This window comes from Silene latifolia, chromosome 4 (genome assembly GCF_048544455.1).
Source record: "Silene latifolia isolate original U9 population chromosome 4, ASM4854445v1, whole genome shotgun sequence".
Classification (NCBI taxonomy): domain Eukaryota; kingdom Viridiplantae; phylum Streptophyta; class Magnoliopsida; order Caryophyllales; family Caryophyllaceae; genus Silene; species Silene latifolia.
The window spans coordinates 12,857,790-12,874,829 of record NC_133529.1 but is presented as its reverse complement, the minus strand read 5'-3'; the positions used below and the strand labels follow the sequence as shown (position 1 = coordinate 12,874,829).

Below are 17,040 nucleotides of genomic sequence, written 5' to 3'. Positions count from 1 at the left end.
CTGTAAAATTTTAATTTACCTCAAAATATATTCTAAAAGTCGATTTATAAATTAAGATATTCTGGTTATCATTTTATGACTGATTCTGCAAATCAATTTATATACCCCTGCTACTTTCGTCATTACAAGTTTATCAAAGAATAAAAGTTGTAGCTAAAACCTTCTGGAAACCATGAAAATTGACCTTGCATCATTTCTATTTTTATATATTTAATTATGAATTTTACCGTAAGGCTGTTCTGTTTTGTAAAACTGTTTTTATGACTAAGTCTCAATAAAGGCCTAAATAATACATATCTTCATAAAGTACTTTCATTTAGACTTGATTTAAAGTATAAAGCAGTAGCTTTATCATATGTAAACTTCGAAATCATTTTATACCTTATAATTATACAGTTAAAAGTTTTCACTCGAGATAATAAAAGAGTAGTTCACTTACGAACCTTGAAATGAGATACTACCTTTTGGGTATTTTTAAGTTTGGAATAATTGAAGGGAAGGCAAGGAATAATAAACTGAGGTATACGGTTTCTTACCACCATTTGATTTGTTACCCGGGGTGAGCGGGGTTCCGTTGGTACAGATTGTCGTAGAGTCATGTACATGTACTTAGACCGGGGTCGAGGGGGTTCCGTTATGGTTTGTGACTAGTGGGTTGACTGAGCGGGGTCCCCAACAATTAGCACATGGTAGGCTGAGCAGGGTCTACGGTTTTTAGCAGTATTGCCAGCATGTTAAAATCTAAGTCTGAACTATATTATTTCCATTCTGTTGTTTGAGGAATTTTGCTGTTAAGCATGCAGTACGATTTGTTCCGATCGTAATTTTGATATCATATTTTAATTACGTTTGTTATAATACTTCAATCTATTTTGATATATTATTTCTTCTATACCATTTATATTGTGTAACATGGCTGGGAGAACGTCTAGTTACTCCCCATCGATCGTGGGTCATTATGTTTATAACATGACGTATTCTTATGGATGGGATATCGGTGTGAGAGCTAGCGAGTAGTCCTCAAGATCCTACCCTGTTCTTCTTTATGTTTTCAGTTGAACACTTTGAGGATTTTTGTTTTAGCCCTTTTTCTAGGAAAGTGGCATTTGTATTTGACCGAGCTTTGCAAATCTTCATAATTGAGAATTTTATATTCTCAATTTTTATCAGTTAGACTTTTATCATTGTGTTATTAATCCCGTTCGACAGTGATTCCGCCACTGTTTTGCACTAGATTTATAGGGGGATTACAGATCTAATAATTTATGAGAAAATAATCCTACTAGAAGTAGATCAATTATTTATGAGAAAAATAATACTAATAGAAGTGGATCTAATAATTTATTTATTATTCTTTACTAAAATAATAATAGGAAAATAACTTCATAAAGAATATTTATTTTAAAAATATTTATAACGCAAAAAAGTTCATATAATAAACGTATAAAAGTATTAAAATTGCATATTTTATAAACATACAATTACTAATTGTGAGAAAAAAACAAAAGACGTCCTAATTTTTTACAAATATAAAATATTCTCCAAAATCTAAGTTGTTCGACTTTAACTACTTAGTGAAACTCGTGTAGTAATAAAGATAATTTTATTTTATAACTTTAAAAGATTTAAAAAATATTCGAGTTGTTAATTATAACCAACCAAGCCCCTAATTATCTTCCAAAAACCGTAAGAAAAAGCTGGTTTTTATTTTTAAAAAAAAAATACTCCAGAAAAAGTAACCTATCATAATTGGAAAAAGAAGTAAGGAATGACATTTACTTAGCATTTGGCTTTAACAATGGCGGCGGGTGGAGAATTTTTTTTTTATAATGACAATATTAGAATTAAACAACTTCAACGGTGGCATGAAATAGTTTTAATTCTAAAAATATGATTATATTACCAATAATATTCACATAAGATTAAAAAAAATTGAGCTATCATTTAAAAATATTAAATAAGTTTCATATCGATTTTGTCAAGCCAAAAATTTAAATACAAATGAACAAAGTCAAGAATTACAATTTTATACGGGACTAATAATCAAGAACCAGCTAACTATGATTTTATGAATGAATCTGTATACGATAAATACTAGGTTGCACCAAAACGGACACGGACACGGACACGGACAGGGACACGGACACGGGACACGGCACTCCAATTTTTTCAGGACACGGGACACGGCAAAAAAAAAACTAATATACATATTAAAATAAAGGGAACTTAAAGGCCATTACAACCAACATCTAAACTTTGGTCATTTAAAGGTTACAAAGTCGTAAAATTAAACAACCAATACAAATGTCTTATACATGAAAATCAAATGTCTTACCAACAACAAAGTTCCAAATTACAAAGTCAAATTTAAATAAACTTTCAAGTCTTACAAAATAAATAAAAAGCATGAAAAGTTTCAAATTACAAACCCCATCAAGCATCATTACCCGATGTACGATCATCTAACTCACCAAGGTCACCAATCTCACCATCATCACCAAAGAGCATCATTTCCATGTCAGGCTCATCAAGGGAGAGATTAGCCACATCAAGACAACCAACATCATCAAGATTATCATGCTCATCTCCACCAACATCCCACATTTTGGTTCTTCCCTTGATATACTCTTCACTATTTCTAGAAAGTAAGCGTAAATTATTATAATTCTTACCAAGTCTTCGGCTCGTTTTGGAGTAAGTCTGTTTCTAGTACAAGAGTGAATAAACTTGTAGATACTCCAATTTCTTTCACTACAAGAAGAAGAATAAGGTTGTCCTAACAACTTGAATGCCAAACCTTGAAGATTAGGCGCAATGGAACCATAAGTAGCTCACCAATGCTTTGCTTCCATTAGAGACATGTCTTCTACACATTCCAAGTCTTTAAAAATGTCATGATCTCTTCTCGAAAAGATGGCATACTCGGTGTTGGCTTTTCTTCTATCATCCGCACATGGGAAAAGTCTCCTAAAACAAGACAATCTCGAAGACGAGACTTCATTATCAACATGTGGAGCAACTAGACCGGGAATTTCATCAAGCCACTTTTGAGTGTAGAACCTTAGAGAAAATAAAACAAGTATTAAGGATTATGACAACAAAATTAGTTACGGATGAAAATGGCCAGTTGCATCAATTGTTCAGTAGAAGTAGAAAATAGGCAACTTAGAAAATAATGGCTAGCTTATAGTTCAGAAAATGACCAACTTAAAGTTGTTTAGAAAATGGCAGTTTTCATGTAAGTTAAGATCCAAACCAACGACTTGTATAAAAAATGGCTATTTAACTATGTACTTCACTGTGCTTCTTATATCATTATGTAATCCATGTTCATTGGAGGTCTGATATGTTAATGTTCTGCAGGAATTTAAAGATACAATACGTATATAGAAAAGATACTACCCGTGTAATAAAACCTAATTAGAAATGTGCGGAGACATAAATTTCATGGTTGTATAAAAAAATAAATAAATTAGTATAGTTACCTTGGAACCAAAGAATGTGCCAAGCTATGTAGAGGAGTGCTAGTTTTACTCCAACGACTTGTAAGAATGCTTTCCACCACCTTGAAAAAAGTGGACTCTTCACTTGCACACTTATGCTCATGCTTGTATATAGCCTCTTTGACCTTGAAAGACATACCCTCCCACCTCTCATATACCAAATGAAGTGAAGACCTATCCGTGTCACAATCTCTTATCATGTTATAGATAGGACGTGTGAACTCAAGGATATAATCAACTTTGTCCCAGCAACCATCATCTAAGATCTTTTCCCTCACAAGTATAGCTTGCCCACGACGATCTTCACGATAAGTAGTCCACGCCTCACTAACTACCATTGATTGCAAGGAGGTTTTAAGAAGTTTCATTCTTTTAAGCATCACAACAATAGAAGCAAATCTTGTGTCGGCAACGGAAAGCAATTTCAAAGGAGAAAACTTATTGAAAATTGCAAGCCTCATGCCATGGGTCATTATGTAGTTCTTTATAAATAAAGCATCTACATGAATCTCCGTTATCCAATGACACTCACTATAAGTTTCTTCATTATTATTAGTGTTTCTAGCCGCACAAATGTTTTTCAAAGCAAGATTAAGAGTGTGGACAACACATGGCGTCCAATATATATGTGAATATCTTCCCTTAATTAACATCCCCGCACCTTTACAATTACTTGCATTATCCGTTAACACTTGCACATCATTTTGATCGCCAACCTCATCTATTACCTCACTTAGCAAAGAGGCTATATACTCTTTGTCCTTCACCTCACCCGAGCAATCAACCGCTTTGATGAACATAGGACCACTTTCACAAGCAACCATGACATTGATCAAAGGTCCTTTGTGAGTCACTCCAACCATCACTTACTACACTAACCCCTTTCTCTTTCCAAGTACTCTTAATAGGCTCTAACAACCTCTCAACATTTTGTTTTTCTTGTTGAAGCAAGGTTGTTCTCAACTTATTATATCCCAGAGGAGTATAGCTCGGAATTTGGTTAGAAGCGGTAAAGGAGTAAGACCTCACATAATAAGGATTCCTTGCAAGATTAAAAGGTAACCCTCTTGTGTAAAACATTCTAGCAATTTCCGCATCCAAATGGTTACGACTTTGTATATTAAAAGTCATAGGAATGGTATTGGTGGATTTTCTTTTTTTTTTACCAATTTGGATATGTGGTTGTCTAGAGTTAACATCGGAGGAAGAAGATTCATTAAGAAAAAGAGGAACTTTTGGTTTTGCAGCAGCTCTTTTTTTAGCCTCCACCGCATCATCCAATTTTTGCAATTTAACTTGATCATCAATTGAAATATTCTCACACGTACTAACTCCCTTCCCCGGAATTTTCAACAAGTGAGCCCTCACTCTAGTATAAGTGCCACCCTTAACAAGCTTACAAAAGTGACACTTAAAACTCGCATTGCCTCCACCTTGTGCTATTTTGGGCCCCTTATCAACAAATCTCCACAAAGGAGTATCCTCAATGTCATCACTTTGAGCACTAGCACTAGCACTATCACCACTAGAATCCATAGTTATCAAATTGAATATCGTCTGCAAAATATTTACATTAAAAAGCAACAACATATGTTATGAATGCAAAGACAAGTACAAGTAATCGGCTGAAATGCGAGGCACACGTAAGGGTCGGTGAGCAGGTCAGTGAGCAGAATAATGCATTGAGCAGAGCAGGGTTGCAATGAATGCTATGAATGCTGCTATTATTATTATAAGCTACCTTGAATTGCCTTTATACTAAATCAAAATATTAGAGCTCAAATAAGGATGCTGTAAGCTGACATTCAAGTATTCAACAACAAAACCAAGGATATGTCAAATTGGGGAGAATCTTACACATCAGTACATGACTAATTAAGCCTGACATTCAAAAAGCATTGTCTCCACAAATCTAAGTTGCTACTCATCCGTATTATTTACCCAGATATTCTCCAGTCCAGTAGATAAAATTATATATATGCAAAACCATTTTTTTATAACAAGCTGGACATTAGGCGCGTTGCAACTGCGTGAATGACAGTGTGAAAGTATTGCGAAAATTACTCCCAAATCGACCAAACCCTAATTTTCGATATTATCTCCAAATCAAACAAACAATATCCAAATTGAAAACCCTTGGATTTAATAACAACAACAACAACAACAACAATAATAATAACGATTGATTTGATAAATTAAACCTATATTCATTAATTAAATCTAGATTGATAAATTAGGGAAAGGTGAAAAATACCTGGTTAGTGAGCAGAACTCGTCGGCAAGGGAGGCTGACGGCGACCAATAAATAGCGACGGACGGAGGAGGCGAGGGAAAGGTGACTGGCGACTGCGTCAAAGGAGTACAGAGGAGATGGAAGAGGAGAACTGGGGAGAAAATGAATGTCGATATTAGAATGTGAAAATAGAAACCAGATTTTGTTTTCAAAATCTAATATTTGGTGTGTCCAAAAGACACGGGCCGTGTCCAACCAACTTGGGCCATGTCCGACACGTTTTTTTTTTAAAAAAAAAAATAAGACACGGTTTTAGACGTGTCCAAGAGGTTTTGGGGCGTGTCCTACGCGTGTTCGTGTCCGACACGGTGTCCGACACGGGAAGGCCCAAAATTAGGCGTGTCTGTGCAACCTAGGATAAATATATAGAAAAATTGTGCGGACTATATATAATCTGCTATTATATCACCGAATTTTTTCTTCAAACTGGTTTCAAATTCATATCAAATCCATAATAGACGTTAAAAATGTACTGAACTGCCAAATATACAAACTTATTCGGTTACATCAATTTTTACTTTCTTAATTCCAATTCATCTATGTGTTTTTATCCATTTAATTATTTACCGCGGTTTGCATATGGCTGGTTATTACTATGTCATGCACGGATTGTATATTTAAAAGTGCAATAATTTTTGCAGTAGCTTTTCATAATTTTTTTTTTTTTTGGAAAATTTCCATTTTGGTGTCATGAGGTTTCGACTACTTCCCACTTTGGCAACCCGAGTTTTGAAAAAAAAAATTCATTTTTTTTTTGTTAATGGCTAACAATGAGGTATCGCATATGAGTTTAGTAGAATATAAGGTACTGCTTAGTGTTATAAATTAGGTTAAATAAAGACAACTAATTGCATATATATTGGTTATGAAGTGAAAACGATTGTACATATATAATTAGTAATTTGAAGCCATTTTCTTAAAATTGAAACTCTTTTTTGAAAATTTGTTCATTTCGTTATTATAAATAAAGAGTAGAATAATAATGTAAGATAATGATACTTGATTTTGTTGATAGACAAAATTTCAAATAAACAAAAATGAGTTATAATTTTAATAAAATTAATCTAAAACTAATCGAGTTTAATAGTAGTATCCTAATATCCTACTCCCTCCAATCCACACAAAATTCTTCATTTCCTTTTTGGATGTCAGACTTTGAAAAGTTGATCATTAATTCACTCAAAAACATATCCCACATCTACAAAATTAGATGTCGTATTATATATTTCGCATGGAGTTCATAGGGAACAACCAGTCTTAATGGTAGATAGTCAAAAACAAATTTATTATTTACAGATCAAACAAAAATCCTCCAAACAGTTTACATATATAATTGAGATACATGTTGTTTTGTGTACCATCATTCAACATTTACACTGTTGTATGCTTACAAAATGGAATATATTGGTAGATGTTGTAAGTTAATCTAACTTGTGAATCTTATAAAAGTCAGTCTCAGTTATCATGTGTTCATTTTAAGGAAATAAATCACATTTTTGGGAATGACGTTTTAAATTGACTAAAATCGGTGGTGCATACAACAATAAAAATAGGTAACTACATAGTATAATTAACGTAAACCAAAAAGTGTAGCTTTTATGTTAAATGGACCGATGATCCATCAATAATCAACTAAATCAACCCAATAGTTTTGTGTGTTCCTATTTTCAACATAGTTAGGCCCTTTTTTTTATCAACTTAATAGAATTCTACTACCAAACCATGACAATGTAAATTAAACCAACGTTTGTAATCTATTGTTCAACAAATTCTTAGAACATTCAACATGCATATTGTAAAAGATGATCCTAATGGAAGCCTCATGCATTCTATGTAATAGAATCACATATATTTTTGTACTGTTTTTTAGAGACTACTAATTTTATTGGAATTCACTATGGATTTGATTTTACGATAAGTATATAGACCAAAACACTCTTAATTGTAGATAGTTAAGGTAAACTTATGCTATAAGAGATCTAACATTTTCTCTAAACACACTAAATATAGATAATTATGATACATGTTGCTTTATGTAACACCATTTAGTTTTACGTAATTGTTATAGGTTAAAATAATTTGTAAAACTCATAAATGTCTGTCTCAATTATTAAGAGCGGTTCATTTGGTAAGTTGCACTATGTTTATGGAGATAACGTTTTGTATTTAATTAAAAACCAGCGATGCCTATAACAATAATGAAAAAACTAACTACATACTCTTACAATGTTACTTGATATTTTACAACTAAAATGATAACTACTAAATGAAAAAACTTCTATGATAAAAACACTAATAGTTCATTGATGATCAACTATACCAATCACGAACTTTTATTTATCAATGATTTAAACATAATTGAACTTTTTCTTATCAATTATAGAATATATTTATACAGATGATCCTAATGAGAGCCCCGTGCATCGCAAGGGCTTTTCAACTAGTACTATATATTAATTCCAGAAACCAAGGGACTCCAATGTAATTAAATAAATTTATACAAATTAATTATACTATATAGTTTTAAATCAATAGCACTGTGCGATGGACCTGAACAAGGGACTTTAATGTAAATATTATATAGTTTTAGTTGAAGTATAAATTTAGAGAACACGGAATATGGTAATTTTTCTTAAAATAAACATGACCCACTTATGGGATTAATTAGCATAAAGATGTTAATTATTTTAACATAAAAAAACATAATATAAGTATATTATATTTTGGAAACTATTAAAAACTAAATAAATCAAGCTAGATTTGCAAAAAATATAATATTTCATAATTATTTCGACTTAATTAATCTATATGTAATATATTTATTTCGAGTAGTGAGAGTAATAAAAGTAATTTCGTCAATAAATAAAAGAATTGTAGTAATATTGAATATAGTTATATGATAGTAATTACTCATTTGAATAGTAAAAGTAACAATATTATCAACGAGATTAGTGAAAGTGGTAGAAACAACAACGGGAGTAGTGAAATAATCAATATTAATGCGGCAATAGTGATAGTAACAATAATTACGGCGAGAGTAGTGAAAGTAACAATGATTACGGGCAAGTAGTGAAATGATATTACCATTGTTTCATTAATAAGAGTAAAATATTAATAACGGAAGTAGTGAATTTGTCTCAAAATTTATTTCGTCGTAATTTTAGGATATATCATAGAAAAATATATTAATGATAAATTTATGGGTTATGCAACTTTAAGTAATTTTATTTAATGAAAAAAAAAATTTAATGGTAAGTAGAGGTAGCCCGGACGAAGCCGGGCACCAATACTAGTGCTTATAAAAGTGACGACCAAAAATGTCAAGAATGTAAGGGATTTATTGTAGTGATATTGAGTAGAGGAGAAATCGATTCACTCAAGTTTGTAATGCAAGAGCCCGAAAAAAAATGGAGACCGTAAGCAATAATGTCGGAAGTGGACTAAGGGCAAGTAAGGAACTAAAGGATCGAGAAAGAAGTGCAAGATAATGCTCAAACAACCAACGTTAGAACAAATGCGGAAAATCCAAAAAAGTGAAGAAAAAAATTGAATCTTGCACTTAAAAAGTTCCGATTTTTTTAGTTACGTGACCGGATTACTAATTCACCCTAAACTTAACCTCATTACTTCGAACTCGGCCTCACCGTACCATTAGAGTAGTGAAAATAACAGAAGTAACAACATGAGTAGTGAAATTATCAATATTAATGTACAAAGAGTGAAAGTAACAATAATTACGGCAGGAGTAATGAAAGTAAAAGTAATAATAACGAAAGTAATAAAAGTAGCAATAATTACGGCGGGAGTAGTGAAAGTAAAAGTAATAATAACGAATGTAATAAAATTAATAATTCTAAGAACAAATGGAAGTATATATATGAAAAATTAGCTAAGCAATGGATTTAAATAAAATATTAATAACGGGAGTAGTGCATTTGTCTCATAATTTATTTCAGTGTAATTTTAAGATATACCCCTTATCATAGAAAAATATATTAATTATGTTTATGAGTTATGCAACTTTAAATAGTTTTAGTTAATTGCAAATATATTTTAATGCTAAATACAGGTAGCCCGGGCAAAGCCGGACACCCATACTAGTATCAATATAATATTGAAGTCAACTTTTAAAAAGGGCCGTGCTTTTTCACATATGTTTTTTTACGATTTTATCCTTATTATTTTTTTCATGTCCCTCACTCAAAACCAATTACCCAACCTTCCCTCCCTACCAATCGGCAGTCACCACTTTCCCATCCGGTGAACACAGATCGGCTGCCCTCGTCAAAACACTAGTCGGCCCCACCAACCACTCCAAATAAAGAAGCAAAAAAAGGATTGGGATATCTAGCTACTCAAATTGGCTAACATAATTCAATAGGAAAATGAAAGGGCGCCACCAGTAAGGTTTTTAACGAATAGGTTGAGAAGAAAGTGCATATTAGTATAAAATATTTAGTAGTTGTTTTTTCCGTAAATCTCGTTGGTATGGTATATCGTATCGTGTATATCTTGTATCAACTATATATATTGAATGATATCGTAACACCCGACTCAGGGGATTACATTACTTACATGGTATCACACTTGGGATTTGGTACCCCGTCCTCCAGATGCCCATGTCATCCGTTGCTTGTGGTTATATCGTCATAAATTTAACAGTGACAACACTTTACAGAGGTACAAGGCCCGTTGTGGTCAATGGTAAGTCCCAACAGGTTGGTGTTGACTGTGACGAAACTTTTAGCCCTGTTGTTAAACCTACGACTAGCAGTCTCACGCTCTTGGCCAATTCACCAACTTGATGTCAAAAATGCTTTTCTTCATAGTGACCTGGTTAAGACCGTTTACATGCATCAGCCACCTGGTTTTCTTCATGCCGCTACACCTGGATCATGTATGTCGCCTCTGTAAATCTTTATATGGACTTAAATAGGCCTCTCGTACCTGGTTTCAACGGTTTACAACATTCATACTGTTACAAGGTTTCGAAGCAGTGTTTGTGATACTTCTCTTTTTACCTTACCTTTCTCTCTTTTGGTGTGTCTCTTCCATACTCATCATTGAAATAAAGCATCAATAGCTCATCATTCGACAAATAAATTGATTGATACGTTTGCACATTGTAGAAACCTTAAATTAAATTAAATAATTAAGCTAATCGAGCCTGCCTCTATGAGACTAGGACTCTTATTAAAACCGAAAAATAAAAATAAAAAGCTTAATAAACGTGAAAAAATAAAAACTAATTATTGAGGTTCCTAAATCCCAATTTTATATCCTAGGACGACGCTAGGATGCTACCAATTATGTCTCTTCTTCACTCCCGTCTCTTCTTTGTTGGAGTTGTCACGCATTTTATTGTGTCTCATTTTGTATCCCATCTGCTGTTTCTTTTATTGACTTGGGAGGTGAAACCAACTTAGGTTGAAATGTAATTAAAGAATTACATTCTATCCGATCTTTCAATTGAATATCCTTATAATTACCTTTTTCAACATCATACACCAAAAACCTAAGTGCATTCAAATAAAGCAATAATTCCCCATTTGGCAACAATCCCAAAACATCCATATACCTTAAAGTTCCTCCAACATTAAGGTCTCGTTTGGTTGACATACGGGAATTAATTTCCCATGTTTTTACAAAACACATGAATTGGACAATTCATGTGAATTGCCTAAAATACGTTTGGTTGGCATCCGGGAGTTCAATTGACACGGGAGTTTCCAACTACCTAGGGAGGGCTAGGTAATTAAACTCCTCCATTATGGGGGAGTTGAAAATGCCTAGGAAAATAGAATTCATGGGATTTTGGGTAAACAAACAACTTCCATTTTCCCAATTCATGGGATTTTCCAATTCCCCCGTTTTTAATGTGGTAACCAAACGAGGCCTAACACTCACATTCTCATAAGGAATTACTTCCTCCATTCAACTCCAAACTACCATAGTACACTTTTCACGTTTGCCAACGCATGTTTTGCGCGGTAAATATCATTAGCTACGTATATGCAAAAATTATAAAAGTTACATATTTTTAATGTACTCGTAAAGACGAATCAAATAAGATCCCACAAGAATATATTTTCACTTATATATTAAGAGAAAATTGCAATTGAAGATTCATTTGTGAATAGTATGCAAAAACCAAATTGGTAGTTTGGAGTTGAATGGAGGAAGTATGAATAAATTAGTCCATGTTTCAACATTCCCATACTCCTTCATTACCCAAACCTCCAAACTGGAATTAGCAACATCATGTAAAACACAACCAAGTTGATTTTCACCTTCCATAGCCGCCAACCCGAGCATCGGTTTATCGACACCATGATCGGGTCGTGCCATTTGCTTAAACTTCTCTTCTTTCAAATCGAAATAAAGAATTTCGGTTTCCACACCCGTATCTTTACGGAAATCAGCAAATTGGGTTACCCAATGGGGTATCCCACGAAAAACCTTCCCGGATTCTCCAATGAATAACTTTCTGTCTAGTAGCCGCCTCGACAAAGAGTCCTCAAGCACCCTTTCACTGCCTTTGTTGAAATTGTATAGGAAAACCGGCATGCTTTCGTAATCTATGCATTCGGCATAGTTTGTGGGTGTCACGGGCGGGCTTTGATAGTCCGACCCGACCACCACACTATACTCATCGGTACTACTATCATAACAAAACCCGAATAAAAGCCGTGGATCAAAGTTATTACCATCGCTATAAGTGTCATAAACATCCATTTTAACAGACGTGTGTTGACCCGTTATAGGGTTCCATAATACCAATTTATCATCACATGACACCGCAACTATACCATTGTACGACCCAATCAACCTCGGTAAACCGTACTCGGACAAACCCCATGTTTTATAATGTTCTAACGAGACCGCGGTAGAAGACGATGATTGATCATCGTCTACTATATTACTCTGACTTAACTTGTAGAAATGGGTACCTTCATTGTATTTCCTAAGACGCAACAAGATTAAATGGGTACCTTCGACCGAGAGACGATTGTAATGATCATCCATGAATTTCGGTGACGATGTTATGGAATTCCATGTCTTGCAGACTAAGCGGGAACGTACCATGGCTTTGTAGGGCAATTTGTGGAATATTTCTTCCATGACATTTTGAGGAAGGTATGGTAATTGAAGAATTTTATTCGTTTGTTTTGTTTTGTTTCGTCTTTTTTTGCCTTTCTTTTTTCTTCCTCTTCTTCTTAGCATCGACATTGTTGTTGATTTGAGTTTTTGGTGTTGTTTGTGGCCGTATTAGTGACTAGGGTTTTGTAGGTTTTAAGCTTTGAATGTTTGCAATGCGGCTTTAGGGTTTCCTTGCTTGTTTACGTTTCTGTTAGGGTTTTGACTTTTGAATGAGCCCATTGCAAAATTAGGAAAATCCTATACAATTTCAAAATGAGGTTATGATTTGAATTTAATTATTCACTGGTTTAGAACCCGTGCAATAAATAAATATATGGTATATATAGGGTTTTTTTATAGAAATAAATCACTTATAAAATAGTTATATTTAATTAATTTTTCATATTTCTCGTTATTGTATTTTGCTTTGTTGACAATTAATCAAGAAAATTGGATAATGTGCTTAAATGTATTATAAACAAGGGTTATTTCACGGGAATAATCCAAGCTATCCCTCCCCTTCTCATATTAATCCGTATTAAGATTTAACTAAGAAAAATCTGAACTATTACCTCATTTATCTTTTAACAAACCGAGCCAATTTTTTTACGTACTACAACAGCCAATTTTTTAAAATCTGAAATTTACCAATCCCTAGTTGGGCCGAGCTGGAATTTTAGGACCCGGGCCAGGCCAAATCCAGCAGCGGGCCGGGCCGGGTCAAGCCAGGTTGCATAAAATAACAGGTCAAGACGGACCGAGTCAACCCGTGCTGATGACCAGCTCTAGGTAGGATTTATACAGGTCAATTCATTTATTCAAACCAGGTTAAGTTTGGTAGGTCTACTAATAACAAGCATGTCGAACCGGCTATAGATGCGTAAATCTGTTTTTTTAACTTGAAATTATCCAAAAGAGATTTACACGCAACTTGAAATGGTCCAATAATGAACAACCACAACATTTAGCATAAGGGGCGAAGATGTCCTATCGTAGTGATTAAAACAGAGGTATTAGAGATAATAGGTCCCATACTCCCTAATTTGGACAAAGTTTATATTCATCTAAAAAAAAGTTGGTATTGAAAAATAATAATTCAATCATAGCCTAAGTGCCTAACTAATTTAAATGATCACAAAATATTCCTAAGGATTCATACTTCATAACCCCTTCTATTTGTTATTTTTGCTCTAATTTGTCACATTTATTTCCTTTTAATATACTATTTCTTGATAAAACAAGCGTCTATTGAACAATTTTATTCTTCATCATTCTTCCCTACTCTTTGTCTACGGTACTTCACATCTTCATGTCCTCAAGTCTAGCTGTAAAAAGGAAACAAAACACATTAGTTAACATTAGCTAATATTTTAATCAACCGTAAACAAATAATCGTGACGGATGTGAGGAGTAACTTAATCAAACATACATAAATAAATGATTGGGACAGATGTGAGGAGTAACTAACCTTTGACATCTTCAGCATCACAATCTTCATCACATTTAACTTCACAATGAGTCTCGCCTCCTTTACAACCCTTCATGCATTTTTCGAAACACTTCTTGTACACGTCTGTAGTCGATTCATCGTGATCATGAGCAATAACCACATTCATGGCACTTGCCACGATCATGCACATTAAGAACATCGCGATGAACTTGTTACAGGCCATTTTTTTCGTATTTTGGAATTAAGACTCTGACGTTGTTATAATTATCGTTGTTGTTGTCGTCGTAACATTGCTTAAGGACTTGGGGTTATATATAGCTTAGGCATCATGGGGGATAACTTAATTTTGGTAAATATACAATGATCTTAATATGAGGTGAAGTTTGTGGTTAATTCTTAAATGGCCTATAAATTATGTGTGGTTTACTAATTATTTTTACTTAATTTTTACTTAATTCTCTCATGATCAATCGTTAGCCTTGTTTATAGGAATTCAATTGATTGCACCATATATGAAGAATATAAAGCATTATTGTCGAAATAATAGTTATATAGCCAAAATTTGGTACGCCTCGTTTGTTATGTTTACGGTAATAGTAACTTCTCTCATAGTAAAGTTGATCTACGTACAAATATTCAATGCTCGATACCACCCAGTCACATGCTTAATATAGAGTTCATTATCTTATTTAAATTGAACCTGTATTTTGCATGTGACATGTTAGAGGTTGGTACCGAGATTTGGAGATTCAATACCAGGCCATCTGGTGACTTTATCTCATTTTTCATGAATTAAATGAAGTATGTTAACTACAATCGTATTTATAACAAAATGACCAAAATTAAAACGAACATTCATGAGCAGAAAGCGAGAAAAAAGATACTCGTAATATTATATGGTAATTGCCATAATTCAAAGCAAGAATCATCATGTAACCAAAACAATAAGTATAAGTGAAGAGTTAAGAACGATAAACACCTAAGAGGGGGAGGGGGTGAATTAGGTGTACCTTTTAAAAATTTTCTCTCTTACTTGGTTAATGACTAACACAAGTAAGATCTATTGATACGAGTTTGAGAAACTTAATGGATTGTAAGCTCACAACAAGATAAAGCAGTCTATGCAACAAGATGAGAGATCGTTGCACAAAGACCGAGGGCGAGATTAACGTGTAAAAGAAGAATGATAAGAGAACGTGAAAGTAAATAAACAAACAAGACGATGTTTTAAAAATTGGTTCAGCTCCTACTCCGGAGCCTACGTCCAACCGTTATTTTATTGCTTGTTTAGAAATTTACTCAAACTTAACTAAACCATTACAATGAAACAACTCGCCAACCTACTCCGGTTGCAATTGCTTAAAGCTACTCCGCTTCAAGACTTTCTCTTGCTCAAAGCTACTCCGCTTCAAGACTTAAGGTTCTATCTCAACGGTTTACGAGTCGAATCTCAAAGTGGTTCACTTAAGAACATGGAGATTACAATTAAGACCTAAACACGAGAATCATTGAACATATTCGTTTATGCAACAGCTTAACGAACGATACTTGGAGATTTTACAGCTTTGAAAAACAATTGAAGACTTTTGAAAAACAGAAAACGGTTTTGCAAATGATTGAAGAACAAAGCTTTTAATGCTGAAAAGATTTGCAAAGTGTTTACAATGAATGCTCTTTCAAAGTCTTGCAATAAATGAAAAATGAAGTGGCTATTTATAGAGAAAGTTAGTGTGTAAGAGAAGGATCTTAACACTAAATTAATCTAATATCCACAAGTATGTAGTATGCATTCATCATTTAAAAATATAAAAGAACAATCAGATTGAGAGGCTCAAGGTGGCTGCGTTTTTCCAAAGAGAAAGAGTGTTTCCCATAAAATATGGGAACTCACAATTTTGCCTCAAATAGAAAAAGCATAAGACCCATTTTTGGTATGAAAAACAACTTGCACAAATGGGATTGACATCTTTTAAATTATTGTGCAAGCATATTCTTTTTGTTCTTTTTGTTCTTCAGTTTGAAATAGTGTTTGTTTTAAACATAGGAAAGCTTTTTAAAGAATTTCAAACACTTGTGAATTTTCCCGAAAATTCTCCATTCGTTAGTACTGAAACCATGGTGCAACAAATCTCAGAACTGTTGCACGGTTTTGCCATAACTAATGCGTAAAAGAAATATGTTGAACTACCTCGTTTACAACATTTGTTCTAGACTATGGGCATGCTTGACTTGTCCTTCATCTTGATCATCTTGAACTTCTTTGAACAATCATGGGATGCTTCAACTTGCTAAACATTTAACTAAGAGGCAAACAATTAAATCATAATGAAACTTGGCATCATCAACCAAGTGTGTTCTAACAAATTCCCCCTTTGATGATGGCAAATTTTAAATATGTGTGAAGTTCCCCCTAAGCCCATGGTGAGTCGGTCTTTGAACCAAATAATAAGAACATCAATTAAACATGATCAAGGTGAATGGGGTTCAACATGCTTGGCCTAAGTAGAACATCTAATCATCATAGCTAAGACAAATTCACGGTGAACGTTAGCCGAAGAGTTGTTAGTTAACACATAAACACATAATTTAACTACTTCCCCCTCTTGACATCATCAAGAGAAAGACATAAACATGTTCAAGTAGTACATAATTAA

General features: G+C 33.6%; 2 protein-coding genes and 1 long non-coding RNA gene across 3 annotated transcripts; all 3 read right to left on the bottom strand.

The window, feature by feature from the left end:
- Window positions 1-2,250: 2,250 nt before the first annotated feature.
- LOC141652084 (uncharacterized) lies at window positions 2,251-6,152 on the bottom strand. Its single transcript, XM_074459731.1, has 3 exons — window positions 5,758-6,152; window positions 3,486-5,060; window positions 2,251-3,060 (listed from the first exon to the last, which is right to left on the bottom strand). The coding sequence occupies exons 2-3, from the start codon at window positions 4,364-4,366 to the stop codon at window positions 2,832-2,834; spliced, it is 1,110 nt and encodes a 369-aa protein (XP_074315832.1). The 5' UTR covers window positions 4,367-5,060; window positions 5,758-6,152; the 3' UTR covers window positions 2,251-2,831.
- Window positions 6,153-11,922: 5,770 nt separating this feature from the next.
- LOC141651082 (F-box protein CPR1-like) lies at window positions 11,923-12,882 on the bottom strand. Its single transcript, XM_074458807.1, has one exon. The coding sequence runs from the start codon at window positions 12,880-12,882 to the stop codon at window positions 11,923-11,925; it is 960 nt and encodes a 319-aa protein (XP_074314908.1).
- Window positions 12,883-13,813: 931 nt separating this feature from the next.
- On the bottom strand, window positions 13,814-14,672 carry LOC141653000 (uncharacterized). Its single transcript, XR_012547282.1, has 2 exons — window positions 14,405-14,672; window positions 13,814-14,261 (listed from the first exon to the last, which is right to left on the bottom strand). It is a non-coding gene; the product is annotated as an uncharacterized LOC141653000 (long non-coding RNA).
- Between the last annotated feature and the right edge of the window lie 2,368 nt (window positions 14,673-17,040).